The 20,150-nt window shown below is 39.9% G+C and overlaps 1 protein-coding gene across 6 annotated transcripts in view; it reads right to left on the bottom strand.

The window, feature by feature from the left end:
- GABRG1 (gamma-aminobutyric acid type A receptor subunit gamma1) overlaps positions 1–20,150 on the bottom strand; it is a 144,749-nt gene that overhangs the window by 64,112 nt on the left and 60,487 nt on the right. For 5 of the 6 annotated variants that reach the window (XR_013545843.1, XM_020806393.3, XM_078394708.1 and 2 more), the window contains exon 3: positions 4,851–4,918. Coding sequence is in view for 5 of the 6 variants with exons in the window: in XM_020806393.3 (XP_020662052.3) it covers positions 4,851–4,918 (68 nt within the window). In the remaining variant the exon portion in view is untranslated. Of the gene's footprint in view, positions 1–4,850; positions 4,919–5,104; positions 19,961–20,150 lie in introns of those variants that run through there. The other variant, XM_073001212.2, reaches the window with a different exon arrangement.

Here is a 20,150-nt window from a genome sequence, read left to right as displayed (position 1 = left end):
CTTTGTGGTAAGAACTTTTTCTTCAGAAGGGGTCAGAGAATTTGAGAGTTATTCTCAAGTTCATCTTTGCTTTACATGTGTGTTATGTGCCATTCACGATGACCCTAATGGGCCTTTCAAGGCAAGTGAGATATTTAAAGATATTTGAGATATCTAAGGAGTGGCTTTACGTTTTACCAGTTCCACGCCCTCAGTGAGTTTCCACGCCTGAATGGGAATTCGAATGCAGGACTCTGGAGTCCCAGTCTGTCCCTCTCTGAATTGCATTACTTAATGTTAAGGGTTGTTGTGAAAGGCAGGATGTTATTATTTGCAAGCATATAAGCATGTCCTATTTTGTCTCTGTGAAAAATTTGATTTCTCTTGAAAAATTTCTCTGGCGAGAATTCTACTTCACTGTCATCATTAATACTACCAGCCTACAATTTCATTACAAATGTGGTAGCTTTGGGGCATGAAATAGGAGCAGTCTAGAGGTAGCTTCCAGTAAACATTTATGGAAACAAGTCATTGATAATGTTAAACTGCAGTTAAGAGAACAAAAGCCAGAGGAACTTCGACAACCACATTGTTGGTGAATTGGGGGGTGGGGGGCGGGGGGAGGAAGTGTCTGGCAGCCTACTGCTGAGTCAACATGTTTTTACATCCCTGTCTTGTTCCTTGTTCAATCTGTATATTTCCATAACTAGATAGTGCTGTAGTAGATAATAATGTACTGATGAAGGTATGTGAAATCATTCAGGGCCACCCAAAGACAATTTGTGAAGTAGTGTGAAGCAGAAAATCCTGCAAGTACCTCTCCCCAATCCTGTCAGTAAAAATACAACAAGTAACCCTAAGTTACTAATAATTTCCTGCCATTTCATGACATGAGGTAGTTGTCACACTCTGCATAACTACAGGCTTGACCCTGAGTCAGTGGTTGCTGAGGTCTCCAGGCTTAAAAGGAAGGTCCCTTCAAATTCCAGATGCAGGGAAGGGGGATCAGGAGACAGGCGTCTAGTTGTCTCTTTGCTCCCAGAGGCATCTGATGGGGCCACTGAGAGATCCAGGATGCTGGACTGAGATGGGCCCTTGGCCTAATCCAGCAGGGCTCCTCTTAGGTTCTTATGCGGCTTTACTATTTTCCCATGTGTGCAGATATGGGGAGAAAAATGTGTCTAATTTTCTATATTTTAGACACAGACTGGGTTTTAGCAAATTAAAGTTTTGTGTAGCACAACAGCAGTTTAAGGAAACTTATGAGAAGCATAATTCTCTTGAATAATTTAAATATAATATCTATGTACAGCAGGGGTGAGCAACGTCTGTTGCCCCTGGTCTCAATTTTTGCCGCAAAGTCTGTAAGTTGCAAAGTCCACCTCCTTCTTCTTCCCAAAGCGGCTAGAATTCTAATTCTGGTTATCAAAAAGAGTTATTTTGTGTGTGTGTGAGCGTGCGCGCACATGCTCAGTAATGCCAAAGGGCCCTGTAGATATTTTGTAAGGTAAATCCCTACACCTGGAAGAGCAGTTGTTCACATTCTTTTCACCAGGAATCTTCTGAAGTTTTAAATTTCTGGTCAAATTCCTTTGTGTGTTGCAGTAGAAGTACAGAGATCCACAGAGCAGATGTGACAGGGTTCGTCACTAGGGTATGACAGTTCCTTGATTTTTGATATGGGGGGAAATGGAGAGGTCGAGTTCTTTGGAATAGAAATTTGATTAACAGCTTTAATGGATTTGTCAGCAACAACTTCTGCAGGTGTGCAAAGGTGGCCTCCAGTTAACAACAAACTGAGCTATCAGTCATTTCAGGAGCAGGAAAGGGGAGGGAAGCAATTTTTACTGGTGAGCTATAGGGCGAAATTGGAGGTAAAGGAAAGATGTGTCAGTTCTCTGTCAAACTTGGTCATAAGCACTCACTGTGAGGTGTGTGTGTGTTTGTGTGTGCGTTTTTGGCACAAGCCCATGGTGAGGGTAACAGCAGTGGTATGCCCAAAGAGATACAGTACAGTTATCCAGATGTCTTAATCATGTGAGAGGTAGTTGTGATAATAGGCAGTAGGGAGACCACTATGGAAGAAACCCTCATCAGATCCCACTGTCCTGGGCATTTATTTATTTATTTATTTATTTGTTTATTTGTTTGTTTGTTTGTTTGTTCGTTCGTTCGTTCGTTTGTTTGTTTGTTTGTTTGTTTGTTTATTTATTTATTTATTTATTTATCATTAGGACATAGAACCGGTTGTTAATTTATTTGAATCCCACCACTGCTTATCAGGTTTCTTAACTCATTATTATAGTACACTGCTACCTGTTTTCATATTAATCTGCTTTATAAGTAGCTGTTTCCCTTGAGTCAATTGTTAGGAGGCAAAGCCCTGATCCTAACAAACCAGCTTAACTATGTGTATTTTATATTTTACATGCCTATAGAGACTGCTATATAAAGAATTAACACTTTAGGTTCACAATAGAAATCAGAACAGGTTTCACCCATCCAGTCCAATTTGGATCTTAAAGGAAACCAAGATTGTTGTAATTGAAACTTGTTTCTTAAAGAGACAGGGTCTGTATAATACAAGGTCAATCAATCAAAACCTTTATTGGCATATACAAAACACCTAGGCAAAAACTACATTCAGTAAAACTTGTTTGAAACTTTCTGGAACAATATCAAAGTTTGTTCAAATTCAATGTAGTTTTACTATTTATGTCGCAAGACACTCTCCACCTTATCCCATGTACCTTATAATAATAATAATAATAATAATAATAATAATAATAATAATAATAATAATAATAATAATAATAATAATAATAATAATAATAATAATAATAATAATAATAAATTTATTGTCGTAATTAGCCCAGTGATGAGAAGATCCTTAAACCTGGCTCAGGGAGGGAGTGCTGGTTCAAACTGTGCTATTTTGGCATGTTCACTATGTGTACTAAGAAGCATGTTTCTTTCTCCACCCTGTCTTCCACCCTGTCGTTTAACAGAAAACACATTCTGTCAATATCTGACCATCCTCTTACCTCAAGCAATATTCAGCCCAGATACTGAGTGCGGGGTTCAGAATAGCAAGGGCAATATAAACACATGTGTACCAGTGACTCAATTCCTCCCAGTTCACAAGAGCAGTTCCTCTTATTGTAAGGAATACCCTGAAACCTGCCAGATAATACTGCTGAAGGCATTACATTAAATCTGGCCAGGGAATAGGCTCTGCATTTTTGAGGCGATTGTAATAGATGATAGTATAGGGCACTTTGGCCCTGCCTAACAGGAATCAGGTGGCTTAGGGGAGAACAGGTTTTATTTGCTGGACTTAGGAGATCCTAATATAATACAAGGTATTTCTCATAAATCTGCCGTCCATCAGGTGTTGGCATGCTGCTGAAAGTCTGCCCTCAGGAACAATATTCCAGGATCAGATGTGTTTAATTAAAATATAGTTTTATTAAGGAGGAGGAGTAGATAACAATAATTCATACCCTAACTTGCCATTTTATATTGTTGACTTGAGTAAAAGGCACAGTAGTGATTTCAATCTTTCAGGAGGGTAGGATGGAAAGGTAAAACTGCAATGTCAGTGAATAACATCCATAAATTAAAAGTTGCCATAAAGAAAGAAAAAAAGAAAAAAAAAAACAGTCTCCATTGGTTTTTGTAGGGAAGACAATGTGGAAATCTGTCATCGGCCGGACTATATGGTGAGTGGTGCTACGTACAGTACCTTATAACATACCTACCACCACCTTATGTAACCTACAATTAAGGAAGGACTAGGAAACTACTGCAAAGCCAAGCTCCATCCCTACCAGGTGCTCCAGAAGGGCACCATGTGGCTTGGTAAGATTAGTCAGGGTAATAAAATTCCATTAAAACATGATAAAACAACCCTTCTTTTCAGTTAATAACATCATGTGTCCTTAATATAAATAAAATGTCAGCCAGTGTTATATTAAAAACATATCCATCTAAAATCACCTACCCAAACATTTGATTACGAATAACCATTGCTACCGCACAGAATTTGGCCACTAGTCTTGTAACATAAGGGGTACTGTCAGAGAGTAGCAGCTGGACATAATCCTCCTCTGATCTCCAGGGATATTTACATATAATAGGTGATAAAAGCTCCATATGAACATCCCGATAGCAAGTACAGAAAAGGAGAACATGACCAACTGATTCAACTTTCTCACTGTTACAAGGGCAGAGACAATCTGATGTAGGCTGCACTTTCTAATAAAGATTGGCTTTACTGTCACCATGTGCAGTGGTGCTGAAAACTAATGAGGGGTCCAGTAGAAACAATAGAGATGGACTATGTCTAGTAAGGTCCACCAAAACCAAGTTAGTTCCAAGTTCTTCTTGGAAGTCAAGAACTATTTTAGAAGAGGTTTTTGTTCAAGTCAGTTTTCCTACCGTGTACATCTCAAAGAGCATAAATATCTTGGAATCTTAAGAATCTTTATTAACTTTTAAAATGCACTTGGAACAGTTTGAGCCTTATTTAGTTTTGATCTGCCAAGCAGTCCTTTCCAGATTATAAGAACGATAAGAAGGTTTTGTTTTTTGTTTTTTAAGGAAAAGACTTGTTTGAATGAAATTAATGCCATTCTCATTCAAAATTTGGATTTGTCTTTTATGTCTCTAATTTAGCACAATTTTCTTTGATGACAAAATACTTTTTGATAGAATACTTGATGTCTCAGCTATCTCATTCAAGGTAATAATCACTTTTTAAAGTGGTAAGGTTATCTTTTCTCTCGATAGCACTCAAAGTATCACAGGCAATGCCAAGCAATATATATATATAAATCTTACCTTGAAGTTTTATTATAATCATCACTTACCATATTAATTGGATCCACGGGACCAATGCTGTTAACGTAGACATCTGTTTCAATTACTGTAGTTCTCACTAAACAAGAGAGTAACCATAATTACATGTGAAATTCACTGCTTGCTACAGGACCCAGTAATGTTTTTTTTAAATGAATCAATAAAAATCTAATGGCACAATCAATCCCTATCTGTGCACACAGAACCACTTGAAAGAACTTCTATACATGCAATAAGATTTTCATTTTTCAGGGCTGCTACTAACCTTCAGTATGATATCCTTTAGCAGTGTGGGGCATTCTAGAACACACCTGGCCATTTTCAATTATGGAAGTTCTTCCATATTGTATATTACTGGCATCATGCTGCCCCATAGTCTCCAGGACCACGGTATATAGAGGTGCAAGCCAAAGTGGAATCGTACAGTACACTGCCAATCACCCAAACCTCAATTTCTTTAAAACATAATTGGCCAGTTTCTGGATGATATGATTGGACCTCGAAGACTAATTTCTCCCTTCACACTTCATTTAAGCCTGTGGAGGGCTATTTTTCAGTTCTGGAAAATAGCATTTATGGGTAGATTGCTAGGTCAGCAGCACCCTATCGCCTGATATTACAGGGCTGAAACCTGAGACCAGAGTGTGGGCCCTTGTGAAGTTTACAGGGGCTTCTTTGTCATAGAAGCAGGGCTGGAAAGCATTGTTTAGGGGCCCGTTGATAATAGAAATGCAGATGAAAGAAATCTGGGTAAAATGGCACCAAAGCCAACTAAACTCCGGATAAGTGGACGTAATGGTAACCCAGGGCCTGGAGATACTAAGCCATACTTTTGCTGTTACTCAGTTACCAAAACACATTTGGTAAGTGTTGTGCTTGCTGCCCTTCCCACTCAGTTTCTTTCTTTCTTTCTTTCTTTCTTTCTTTCTTTCTTTCTTTCTTTCTTTCTTTCTTTCTTTCTTTCTTTCTTTCTTTCTTTCTTTCTTTCAATCATTCATTCATTCAATCATTCATTCATTGATGTCTATACTTCCATATTGCCAATGGTCACTCTGGGCAGTTAACAACAAAGAAAAACAAAGGATAATCAAATTAAATTATAATCATAAATCATAAAATGACACATCTATAACTTATACAATAGAAATAACACACAATTGAAATACATACTATGATGCAGTAAATAACAGTTAAACCTTTAAATTGCCTGTGATGTTATAGTATTTGTTATAGTATTTCAGCTGTAGCAGCAGTTTAGGTAAGCACTGTAGATGGGTTATTTTGAAATCTTCCACTATCTTACCCACAGCCGAGAGTTTTTCAGGCCCTATCCAGCTTCTAGGACATACAGGAAGTCTCACCCAACCCAAAGAGGAGGTTTTTCTGAACCTCTGCTTCACGGCTGTCAGGGCTTATACAACAGGAAGGCTCAAGTTGTAACATTAATGCTTCATTCCCTCCTTTCCTCCAACACCACTTTAGAACTGCATAGCTGGAAGGGATCCTCTGTACCATGTCCAACCCCTGTAAAGGAGGCACGGTGGGGAATTGAACTCCCAAACTCTGGCTTCACAGCCAGAGACCTAAACCACTGAACTATCCAGCAGTTCCTGATGGACCTAATTATATGTACCCTCTGTCTCCCTCCCGGGTCCCCTTCCTTCACCCCTGAGTTTTTGGTACACTGATACTGCATAAATACAAAAATACCACCTTAAAATTCTTCTGTTTTGAGTCAATGGAACTACCTAGAAATTTGTGTAAATGGATGTGTCACCTACAAATGAGACAACCCTAGTCTGCAGGTCTGAGTAATGTATGGGAGTGAAAGAGGTCTGGAACAGTCCATCACACCCCCTAAAGTAACACCATAAATGCCCCATTAACATAAATGACATAGGCCAACTTTTAACTTTGAGTTTGGGGTGGGTGGTAGGAGTGTTAACCTGGGCACTGAAAATGTGGTGCCAGTAAACCCCAGTATAGAGGCTATTATACAAAAGAAGCTATAGCTATGGTGGAATACATATTTTGCATTCAGAAAATACACTCAATCATATTTCACGTTTTCTGTACAGAAAACATGACGATAACTGTCTACCTATGAAAGAGACAATGTCTTGCTCTTATGCCACCATCAAGAAATTTTGTGGGCCTATATGGAGTTTCAAAGAAGAGTTTTGGCATTGTAGGACAGGAAAATTCACAGCCTCCTTGTTACATCTCTACATTAGGGAAGTTAGACCATGCCATACTTTTGTAATTTAATTTTGTTGTTGTTTAGTCGTTAAGTTGTGTCCGGCTCTTTGTGACCCCCATGGACCAGAGCACCCCAAGCCCTCCTGTCTGCCACTTCCTCCCGGAGTTTGGTGAAATTCACGTTGGTAGCTTTGATGACACTGTCCAACCATCTCATCCTCTGTAGTCCACTTTTCCTCATGCCTTCACACTTTCCCAACATCAGGGTCTTTTCCAGGGAGTCTTCTCGTCTCATGAGATGACCAAAGTATTGGAGCCTGAGTTTCAGTACCTGGCCTTCCAGTGAGCACTCAGAGTTGATTTCCTTCAAAATGGATAGGTTTGTTCTCCTTGCAGTCCAGGGGACTCTCAAGAGTCTCCTCCAGCACCACAATTCAAAAACATCAATTCTTCAGTGGTCAGCCTTCTTTATGGTCCAGCTCTCACTTCCATACATCACTACTGGAAAAAACATAGCTTTGACGATGCGGACCTTTGTTGGCAAGGTGATGTCTCTGCTTTTTAAGATGTTATCTAGGTTTGTCATCGCTTTCTCCCAAGAAGCAGGGGTCTTTTAATTCCGTGGCTGCTGTCACTATCTACAGTGATCATGGAGCCCAAGAATGTAAAGTCTGTGACTGCCTCCATATCTTCCCTTTCTATTTGCCAGGAGGTGATGGGGTCAGTGGCCATGATCTCAGTTTTTGGATGCTGAGCTTCAGACCTTTTTTTTTCACTCTCCTCTTTCACCTTCATTAAGAGGTTCTTTAAGTCCTCCTCACTTTCTGCCATCAGAATAGTATCATCTGCATATCTGACGTTGTTGATATTTCATCTTAATTCTGTTTTGAGATTCATCCAGTCCAGCCTCTCACATTTATTTATTTATTTATTTATTTATTTATTTATTTATTTATTTATTTATTTATTTATTTATTTATTTATTTATTTATTTATTTATTTATTTAATTTATATGCCGCCCACACTACCCAAAGGTCTCTGGGCGGCTTACAGCATTTAAAATACAATAAAGTTATGTAGCAATTAAAATACAATTAATATATATATAAAATTGCCATCGGACCCACAGCTAATATTATTTCAGTTAAAAGCCTTCTGGAACAGGAAGGTTTTGACCTGGCGCTGAAATGTCATCAGTGTCGGCGCCAGACGAATCTCAGTCGGGAGGGCATTCCATAGTCTGGGGGCAGCTGCCGAAAAGGCCCTTTGTCTACGAGCCGTCCCTCTTACCTCCTTGAGGGACGGCTCTTTCAAAAGGGCCCCCTGGCTAGATCTTAACTTAGGCTCATATGCAAGGAGGCGGTCCTTCAGGTATCCAGGATGTATTCTGCATATAAGTTAAATAAGAAGGGAGACAAAATACAGCCTTGTCGTACTCCTTTCCCAATTTTGAACCAATCAGCTATTCCATGTGCAGTTCTAACTGTTGTTTCCTGTCCCACGTATAGGTTACTCAGGAGATAGATAAGGTGGTCAGGCACTCCCATTTCTTTAAGAACTTGCCATAGTTTGTTGTGGTCCACACAGTCAAAGGCTTTTGCATAGTCAATGAAGCAGAAGTAGATGTTTTTCTGGAACTCTCTGGCTTTCTCCATAATCCAGCGCATGTTAGCAATTTGGTCTCTAGTTCCTCTGTCCCTTCAAAATCCAGTTTGTACTTCTGAGAGTTCTCGGTCCACATACTGCTGAAGCCTACCTTGGAGGATTCTGAGCATAACCTTGCTAGCGTGTGAAATGAGTGCATTTGTACAGTAGTTGGAGCATTCTTTGGCACTGCCATTCTTTGGGATTGGGATGTAGACTGATCTTTTCCAATCCTCTGGCCACTGCTGAGTTTTCCAAACTTGCTGGCATATGGAGTGTAGAACCTTAACAGTGTCATACTTTAAAATTTTAAGTAGTTCAACTGGAATGCCATCAATTCCACTGGCCTTGTTGTTAGCCATGCTTTCTGAGGCCCACTTGACTTCACTCTCCAGGATGTCTGGCTCAAGGTCAGCAACCACACTATCTGGGTTGTCTGAGATGTCCAGATTTTTCTGGTATAATTCCTTTGTGTATTCTTGCCACCTCTTCTTGACCTCTTCTGCTTCTGTGAGGTCCCTACCATTTTTGTCCTTTATCATGTCCATCTTTGCACAAAAGTAAAGGTAAAAGGTTCCCCTTGCCATTTTTTAGTCCAGCCATGTCTGACTCTAGGGGGCGGTGCTCATCCCGTTTTCAAGCCATAGAGCCAGCACTTATCCGAAGACAATTTCCATTGCCACGTGGCCAGTGTGACTATGGAATACCATTTTACCTTCCCACCGAGGTGGTACCTATCTATCTACTCGCGTTTGCATGCTTTTGAACTGCTAGGTTGGCAAGGAGCACAAAATGTTCCTTGATTATCTCCAATTTTCTTGAACATTTCATTTAAGAAGGCCCTCTTGTCTCTCCTTGCTATTCTTTGGAAGTCTGCACCCAATTTTTTGTAACTTTCCCTATCTCCCTTACATTTTGTTTCCCTTCTCTTCTCTGCTATTTGTAAGGCCTCACTGGACAGCCACTTTGATTTCTTGCATTTCCTTTTCTTTGGGATGTTTTTTGTTGCTGCCTCCTGTACAATGTTACAAGCCTCCATCCATAGTTCTTCTGGCACTCTGTCCACCAAATCTAGTTCCATAAATCTGTTCTTCACTTCCGCTGTGTATTCATAAGGGATTTGGTTGAGATTATACATGACTAACCCTGTGATTTTTTTCCTACTTTCTTCAGTTTAAGCTTGAATTCTGTTATAAGAAGCTGATGATCAGAGCCACAATCAGTTCCCGGTCTTGTTTTTGCTGACTGTATAGAACTTCTCCATCTTTGGCTGCACAAAACATAATCAATCTGATTTCAGTACTGCCCATCTGGTGATGTCCATGGGTAGAGTCACTTCTTGTGTTGTTGTTTTTGGTGACTGTACAGAGCTTCTCCATCTTTGCCTTCAGAGAACATAATCAGATTTTGGTATTGCCCATCTGTTGATGTGTATAGGAGGTGTGTAGAGTCACCTCTTGTGTTGTTGGAAAAGAGTGTTTGTGATGACCAGCTTGTTCTCTTGACAAAACTCTATTAGCCTTTGCCCTTCTTCGTCTTGGACTTCAAGGCCAAACTTACCTGTTGTTCTTTTTATCTCTTGATTCCCTACTTTAGCATTCCAGTCTCATATAATAACAGGAACATTTTTCTTTGGTGTCACTTCTAGAAGGTGTTGTAAGTCGTCATAGAATTGGGCAATTTCAGCCCTTTCAGCACTGGTGGTTAGTGCACAAACCTGGATTACTGTGATGTTGAAAGGTCTGCCTTGGATTTGTATTGAAATCATTCTATCATTTTTGAGATTTTATCCCAGTACAGCTTTGCCCAGTTTTTTGTTGACTATGAGGGCTACCCCATTTCTTCTATAGGATTCTTGCCCACAATAGTAGATATGATAATCGTCTGAATTGAATTTGCCTATTCCCGTCCATTTTAGTACACTGATGCCCAGGATGTCAATGTTTATTCTTGCCATCTCCTGTTTGGCTACATCCAGCTTCCCAAGGTTCATAGATCTTACATTCCAGGTTCCTATGCAGGATTTTTCTTTGCAGCATCGGACTTTCCTTTCACTTCCAGGCACATCCACAGCTGAGCGTCCTTTCGGCTTTGTCCCAATCACTTCATTAGCTCTGGAGCTACTTGTACTTGTCCTCTGCTCTTCCTCAGTAACATGTTAGACACCTTCCGACCTGAGGGGCTCATCTTCAAGCATCATATCTTTTAGCCTTTTGTTTCTGTCCATGGAGTTTCATGGCAAAGATACTGGAGTGGCTTGCCAGTTCCTGCTCCAGATGGATTGCATTTAGTCCAAACTCTCCACTATGACCTGTCTGTCTTAGGTGTCCCTGCACGGCATCAGCCCATAGCTTCTCTGAATTACTCAAGCCCCTTCGCCACAACAAGGCAGCAATCTGTGAAGGGGTGTTATTTAATAAGAATATATTTATATATATACCCCAGTATCCTGTGAATGGAGAAACATCTCTCAAAAAATAGAGCTCTTATTTCAGATGAAAGGCCACATAGATCAAAGTAAAACGTAGATTAAAACAACTTTTAAAGGAAGGGATGGATGGAAAGCAAATTATAAAAGCCATAAGTCGAACTGTGATTAATGCGTATAAGTAACAAAGCTAAAGTGTGCCCTTAATTATGCAGCCTATGAATTAATGTACTGAAATACAAAATGAAATATTTTCTCACAATATATTCTTAGTGAAGATATGTTGGAAAAAGCCATTAGCTTTTTCAGCCCTTGTAATCACATCCAGACCAAAGTATGGGTCAGATATATTAATATCTCCTCAGCTAGACTCTTGATCAATACACTACACAGGGCAGAAAATCAATTGCTTATCTGAAAGAATAGTGACTCAAGACTTAAATATTATTTAGTTTGAAGCTAAGGTTGAAAATAAAAATAAAAAAAACCTTGAAAATGTATCTTTCTCTCACCTTAACTAGCATGTCTTGACAGTTCAATCTAGACCACCCCATATTCTTGTCCCCAGAGGAATTGTCATTTTCTTTATCAAGCTCACCCACGGTTTGGAGGTACTTGGGAAAGTGTACAAGTTTTAAAATCGCAACACACATTTTTCAACCATAAAAGGATTCTAAGAAAATGTAGGGGGGGGGGGGGGACAAGTGACAATTACAGCAGTTGAACAAGAGCAATGCAAATAACAAATCCATTGGCTGATACTCAACAGACATTCCGGTCAGCCACCAGCAAAAGCTCTATTTGTTACAGTTACTGGTTTGTATCTTGCTGTTTTCAGCCAAGTTAAATCCATGATGTCTATAAATCTTCTGAGCAGAAAGCATCCAGCAATGATAGTTTTTACTTTGGGTTGTCTCATAAGCCATGCCCATGGGGGAAAACCCCCAAACCAGGATTGCCCAGCAAGGCACTTCCTGTTTACATTTTCTTTCTCATCCCCCCCCCTCTTTTTAAAGGCTATATCCAGCCTGTTTTGAGTCTGCAGTGGCCTGGGGGTGTCCTCCAAGCCCTCTGAGATCACCTTGTATAAGACTTCATGGCCTTATGTTGTAGGCTCTAGTCCATGAAAAATTATAGTGCAGTAGACCTTTCATTTCTTGTGTTACCCCAAGACCCTGGACATGATCTGGCAACGGACATCTGTTGCTGGAGTGGTGGAATCTAGGGAAATGAAGAGAGGCAATTCCTTCCCCTCTGCAGCCACAGGGAACTCCCCAAAACTGACTCTAGAGGGATGGGAAACATTCCAGTGGCAGTTTGGGGACTGCACAGAAGGTTTTGGGAAGGGAGGGAGAAAAAGACAGTTTTGTTGCTATTACTGATGTAACACTGAATTTAACTCTCTTCTGATTTTTTTTAAAAAAATATTATTATTATTATTTGCTGGAAAAGATTAGCACTGCATGGAAAAAAGACATACCAAGAAGATCAAGAAAACAAATAAACCAATAGACCTTTTTTAAAAAAGGAAGGAAGGACATTATATGCAGTAGTGTCTCCTGAAAAAGCCATTTTTCATCTTTCTTGAAACACTCCAGTGATGAAGTTAGCAGGCCAAGAAGGCCTCGTCTAAGATTTCGAACATTTTAATTTTAATATGTTAGTTCTTAAAAAAAATCAAAACTGTCATAAGAAGAAAACACAGCAGGTCCAACAACTTCAGGAAGCTCAGCTGGTGAGTATGCAGGGCAGGATTTTCTCTGTGAGCCTTGACTGAGGAATCTATTCCCAAGAGAACTCAACCAGTCTTCAACCTCATTCTGCTTCTAGTAGATAGCCAAAACTGTATTATTATATTCGGTAATTAGCTTTTTCAATGATTTTTAATCAGTGTTTAAATATTGTTTTCAAATAACTTTCAAAACTTCCTGCCCTGTTGGACAGAAAAAAAACAATGAATCTGCTGCAACAGAAACATCAAAGAGCTTTTGCATAATGCACCATTTTCACATCATCCAAATGGCATGTAGGGAAGTTGAGTGAAGTGCACTGAGCCAGCTCTTTGGGAACCAACAGAATCCCAAGCAAATATCCAATCAAAAAATCACTCTTCAAGCAAATATATATCCTCTGTAAAGCAGAGCACATTGCTACCCATATTTGGGTTTTAGTACAGTGGGGTCTTGACTTGAGAACTTAATCCGTATTGGAAGGCGGTTCTCAAGTCAAAAAGTTCTCAGGTCAAATCTGCATTTCCCATAGGAATGCATTGAAAACCATTTGATGCGTATCTACTCTTTTCCGTCCATAGAAACTAATGGGAAGCTGCTATTCTGCCTTCGACCACTAGAGGGGGATATTTTTTTCTTTTTTTCTTAGGTCAAGAAAGGTTCAGGGAACGCAGGGAAAATACAGTCCAGGCAGTACAGTACCAGGCAGTCTGAAGACTGTCTCCCAATCCACTCTCTAAACGCTGGGAGGAGTGAGGAAGCAGACAGGCACCCTTTTCACTGGCCAACAGTTAACTGAAAGTTCAAATTTTACACTTTCCCTGCCTCCCACGTGGTTTTTTTCAGTTCTTAACTCAAATCTAAGTATGTAAGTCAAGTCAATATTTTCCTATGAGAGTGGTTCTTAAGTCAAAATGTTCTTAACTCAAGCCATTCTTAAGTCAAGACCCCACTGTAGTTGTATCTTCAGGAGTCCTGATTACTCAAAGAGAACCCTGCATCCCTACATGTTTTCAGCTATATTCACAAGAAATGTTTTAGATACCATATGCCCCAGTTACCAAGGAGAATATATAATCCCATTTCCATTATCCATGTATCTATAACTCATCATGGCCTTTGTACAACTGAGAGATAAAACAAACAAGAGAGGCACCAGTGTAGCATATGTCATATGACTCTTTTTCTTTATATATTCTACATATTCAGTTCTTTTTTTAAAAAAAACCCCTCAGTTTTATGAATTTAAGTTATTGTCCTTCTGAACGCATGATTGAAAATGCCAGGAAATGACTAAATATTGCTGCACTATCATACCACTCTACCAGCAAGAAAAAGGATACCAAACGTTACATAGCAAAGGACAGCCAGAATGTTGACAACACCAAGGGCAGTAGTCAAGGTGGTGTACAGAATACCCTTTTGTGCTCATTATCATTCACAAAGAGACACCAATCAGGGGAAAATCCCAGACGTTGGTGCCTTTTTCTGTTCATTAACTGCTTCTCACCAAAACACAAAGCAATTGTCAGGGCTGTTCTTCAACATTAAAAGGTGGCCAGTGAAGAAAGACGGGGGGGGGGGGGGGAATCAATTCATTTGAAATATGGAGTTGGAGGTGAGCGTTACAGATACCACAGACCACCAGAAAGGCAAATAAATGGGTGTTCAATCTAGTGAATTCTGAACTATTACTAAAGCAAAAATGAGAAATTTGAGGCCCTCCTACTTTACACATATAATGAGAATACAGAACTGACCAGAAAAGACAATATTGCTGGGAAAAGTGTTGTTGTTGGTGTGGCAGTAGGAAAAGAACAAGACCTAACACGAGATGCATTGAGTGAGCAAATGAAGCTACAGCTGTTACTTTGCAAGACCTCAGCAGAACCTGTGGCTAGGAAGGGAGTGGAGCCGTAGGAAGAGAGAACAACCTAATATGAGATGCTGTTGATTTGTAAGACTGGAGCAGAGCTCTTAATAATAGGACATTTTGGAAGTCACATTGTCACCCCACGTCAGAGGTTACTTGATGGCAGATAATATTTTGGGAAGGTTTTTTTTTTTTTATTGCCAAGCAACCGTATAGTGACATGGGTGGAATGCAATCTTTGACAGGAGAATATAACAGGCCGCAAAACCTCTCCTAACCATCTCACAGCCACATAACAATCCAGTAATTTCACGGCTTAAACAAGTGAGCTTCTAAACATTTTTTCTGTATTTTTAAATATATTTTAAGAAATATTTTAATATCTGATAGTTTGTTTTTTAAAAAATTAATATTCTTTTTGTGTCTCTAACAGCCAGACACCAAATCCCTTTGCAAGCATGATTCTGATAACTCTATTTCGCCAGTAAGGAGATAAAAAGTTAGCTAAAAGTCAGCCAATTGGGTCCTGATTGACAGGGTAAAAAGTTAAGGTGTCCCCAGTTGTGGGGCTGATTTGCCCTTTGAAAACTTATGTGAGGAGACTGTTTGGTCTCAGAAAACTTGAGAGAATGTTTATTAAAAGTGTTAGGATAAAACACAGCTCTTACAGACTTTTTAAATACATGCGGAAATACTCTGAATATGTCTTACAAAATCATATCCTGGATACATGGCATTCTTTTCTGGAGGATGTCACTCCATTACTTTCTCTAAAGCAAACTTGTTCTTATTTTACATTTTAAAGAAAACCTGTCTTTTCAGTCTCTTTCTGTGACATTTTTCTCTAAATATCTCCCACCTCCACCTCCAAATGTATAAAATATTTCATTTTGTGAAACTCCTGCCTGTACCACACATGCTCAATCTTATATGAAAGTCGCTGTTTTGCCCCTTTGAAATCTTTTTTGAGGACCTTTCTGAGCCTTTTGTCAACCCCTGCAGCCTGGATTCTTTTCATATAAAAAGTGGGTGGGGCCAACCATACTCTTTCAAAATAAGCAGGTTTGATCTTTTCCATTTATGTGATCTATTTTAAATTTGGGTCATTTGGGCTCACTTATTTCTGAATGGGGGGAACAGCTTTACTTTTAACAATCTTAACTTGAAGACTCTTTGTCCAAATGTCCCCAAATTTGGCACAGAGCAAGAGAAGACTGTGTGCTACATCTGTACACATTATCTGTGAAGATTCTCAGTCATCCAGGTGAGGTTATCTGGAAGTTGAGCCATGGCAACTGGACTTCTTCCTAATTAGCTTCTTCAGTCTGAGAAGAGTTGATAGGAGAGTCCTGATATATCCTCCCCATTGGTTTCACTTCTCCCTGGTCTGAATAGGCTCATTAGATGGACAATGGATGGATGTGTGTGAATGAGAATCCCACCTCTGCAGTCCTTCTCCACCCATTGTCATTGGTCATTAACAGTTGTTAACCGTGGTCTTTCTGGTGGGTGTGATAGGTGGTTTGAGAGAGGGGTTAGAGAGGCCAGACATGTGCATGTAGAAGATCCCTCACTCAACTGGAGTGGAGGCCTTAGCCACACTCTATCTCCTATTCATCATTCTGCTGTTTTATCTATCCCCAGAAAGATCAGGCCCTAACAATGGGCTCAAGTTACAAGAACCAGATTCAGGTTGAGTATCCACAAAAACCCCTTAACTGTTAGAGTAGTATGACAGTGGAACCAATTACCTCAGGAAATGGTGAGCACTCCAATGCTGGAAGCATTCAAGAGAAAATTGGACAACCATCTGTTAGATCTGCTTTGATTTGGATTCCTGCATTGAGCAGAGGATTGGCCCTTCCAACCCAATTATTCTATGATTCTATATGATTCTATTATTACCTACCTCTTGGCTATTTTATGTGAAATAACAGGGGTGCAATCTCATGCATTCTAAGCAGGTACTATACCACTGCACTATTTGACTACAACTTCCATAATATCCAACCACTGGTTATGCTGTCTGAGGCTTCTGGGAGTCAACTCTTTCTGAACGACAAAAGACCCTCCACCCTTGTATGAAGATTAGGGAGGAATGAAGAAATGAAGTTGCAAAACCAAATCAAGACAAAACAAAGTTTTGTATTGTTATATATAATTTCCTGATTACACTGGTGAAGGGCAAATACATTATTCCCACGTAGAAATGCTTTAGATTGAGAGAGAGATGTATTGTTTAATAATAGAATTTGCCCCTTAAGCATTTCAAATCACATTAGCATCAAGAGTCAGGGACCAATAGAGAAATAAAACAAAGACTGATGGTAAGAATGCCTTGTTTGTAGTGACTAAAATTCATTCAAAGACAGGAGTGGAGGGGGGTGGAGTGAAATTACTCATTATGTTTCCTACTAAAAACTATGTTGATATAATAAAGAATCTACAAAAACTGTTCATACTTGAAATGCCACTTTCCTTGATGACAAACAATAACATTTGCCAATTCTGCCTCTCTAGCTACCATTTATGAATGCAATTTATTTTGAATACAACAGCATGGAAGGCATTCAGCAGTGGAGGTTGTAAATTCACAGCTACCAAACTGAATAGTATTCCGAATCTTCCGTAAAAAGAGAAGTTTTGTTGTACAGTGTTGCGAAAATGAGGGATGGAGCTATAGGCTAAGCAACCAGTAACTGGAGAACTGTTTAAGTCATTAAATAGGTAAGTTCTCCTGCAAAGAGCTTTGAACCTTACTCAGGTTACAAGTCCTCAGAGTGACAAGTCAAGGGAGAATTACAAGTTTTATGTGAATAAATGGAACCACATTGGAAAGTTGTTTTAAGTGGGCAGCAGGGACTGTTTTAAGTCAGTACATTGCTACAGATTATTGGGCTTTTAAACAATTATTTTATCCTATTCTGCTTTTTTGTTTAATAAATCTTTATAATTATGTTCTTATTATTGCACATTGTTTTGTTAAGCTAACTTAGTAAGCTATCTTCAATATTTTGTAGAAAGATAATATCTTAACTTTGCTAATAGTAAAGTAAATCCTCCAAAAATGAAGAAGCTCAACCCAACTCAGCTAATTTCCTGATGCTGCACCTCTTGGGGTTGGCTGTGGGAAAAAAAGTCTCAGTTATGAGATTAACTACTCAAATGGGAAGCAGAAGAAAGGCGTTGTTGATTTATTCTTTGCCAAAGGATACTAAATTATTGTAGCATTATTAAAGTAACTCATTTGGCTACACCCCAGCCTTAAGAAGGATTACCAGGTCAATAAAGGAGGTTTGCAGTTTTGTGTTTTTGGACCAAATCTCTTAGAAGTTCCCAGGCAGCAGGGGCACTGGCACAAATTTGCACCTCTCTAATCAGTACGATTGACTTCTGGAGATTTCAGGGCTAAAAATTGATGCTAAGGACAGGTCCTTGTGAATGAAAAGGTACTGATCCTTAGGATGGTAGGAAATAGGGCAGGAAAGAGAGTTATGCTCACTGGCTCAGTGTACAATTGTTGCACTTGCACAAGATTGGCTTATCACAGCTATGAGTGAGAGAAGAAGAGTAATGGAAGGCCATATTGGTGCTGACTTGAGCACGCAGTGCCATTTGGAACAAGGCAAGGAGTAGCGCAAATGGAAAACTGGAGCTGGGGGCAGCATATCTGGGTGGCTGGGCAGTGGCATATTACACCTAGCAGCTGCAGTGATTGCCACAACTTCTGCCAGGGCTTGCATCCCACACACCCAGCCTTACCCCCACACAGCACACATGACATACAAGGATTTTCTCCCCACCCCCAATGCCCTATACTGCTGCTGGGACCTTTGGAATGCTCCCTACTAGCCTACAGGGAAAGTTCCCCCTCCTTTCAAAGCCCGCTTCACTGCTACTAGGACTTATGAACGAAAAGGTTCACAAGTTGATTTTAGAGCTTGGACACACATTTCCACTTGGGGCACCAGGTTTCACTAGCTTAGTGCAAATGTGCTTTTCTGTATGTGGTATGTGGTGTAATACTGGTGCACTCAAAAACTAGGAGCAAAGGGAGGGACTAGAAAGAGAGTCAGTGAGTATACATGCATGGGCCCATTATGCCATGTGGCATGGATCAAGAAGTAGAGTGCCAGCTTTACAAGCTGTGAAGGACTTCCTCATGTAACTCATGGTCATTAAAACATTTACGTTCTGAAGAGGTTGTGATGGCTACTAACTGAGATGAATTTAAAAGGACATTAGATGAATTAATTGAGAAAAATAGTGACTGCCATTGATTCTACATCATTAGGTCTCTGTATTTGTGCTTTGCTGCTATAAGAATGAGTGATTGTAATTCTTTCATTTCTGGAAAGAATGAAAGTTGCAGTACAACTCAGAGAATTAAAGTCAGTATGCCTCAAAATGCCAGGTGTTGGGAAATAGTGGGAGAAGGCAGTTATTCTCATGCCTTCCTTCTTGGCCTTCCCCCAGTTTCTTTTTGGTCATTGTTGGAAACAGGGTGGAAGATGGAATTGGCCTATTGTATGAGCCAGTGTGGATCTTATCCTTCACATACTGCTTACCCTTTCCCCCAGCACTGTTGGCAGAAGTGGAACTACTTTATAGTAAGCAATTAGAGAATTGCATTCTTTTTTTCTATTTTAGGAAAGCTGGAATTTCAGCACTGAATAGTAAGTGATTTGTCCATTTTAAAAATCTAGACAGCATGTATGGCAAAATCAGGGGTAAAATAAGTAACTAAGTATGCTCCCAGACAGACGGCTCCTAGCTCTGGCAATCAAAAGGCATTGTACTGCTATTGTGTCTTTCCTTCCTTAATGGATTCTTTTGAAACAAGAAGAAAAGACAGAAGTAGTGGTGAAGAAGCATAGGAGGGGTACAAGTGAAGGCCAGGTCACCTGGATTCACTGCAAAATTCTACATTTGAGGCAGGGTGACTGCATACAAACAGCCTTGTGTGAAAGCACCCCAAGAATTAGTTCTCTGCTTTAATCACCCTAAGGAACACTAACAAAGAAGAAACTCATGCATGAGCGAGTTTACTTGAGTAGCATATTACAGCAGAGGCACTCCACTTTCAAAGAAATGCACCAGAACAGGAGTTGTAATGGGGATATTCCTAGGACAACACAATAACAGCACTAGCTCTTCTTTAGAAATACAGTGGTGCCTCGCTTAACAAGCGCACCATTTAACGACGAATCCACATAGTGATCTGTTTTTTCAGATTGCTAATGCGATCGCATTGCGATGTTTTCAATGGCAAAACATTGCATTGCGATGATCGGTAAGCGTTTGCGATGTTTTTTTAAACAGCTGATCGGCGGTTCCAAAATGGCCACCGGATGCCCAAAATGGCCACCACAACCATTTTCGCGCTCTGCCCTCACTTACCGAGGGCACGAAAATGGCGGCGCTATAGAGGAACTT

Source organism: Pogona vitticeps, chromosome 5 (assembly GCF_051106095.1).
Source record: "Pogona vitticeps strain Pit_001003342236 chromosome 5, PviZW2.1, whole genome shotgun sequence".
Classification (NCBI taxonomy): Eukaryota; Metazoa; Chordata; class Lepidosauria; order Squamata; family Agamidae; genus Pogona; species Pogona vitticeps.
The sequence above is the reverse complement of the archived record's forward strand: the minus strand, read 5'-3'. Positions and strand labels throughout refer to the sequence as shown.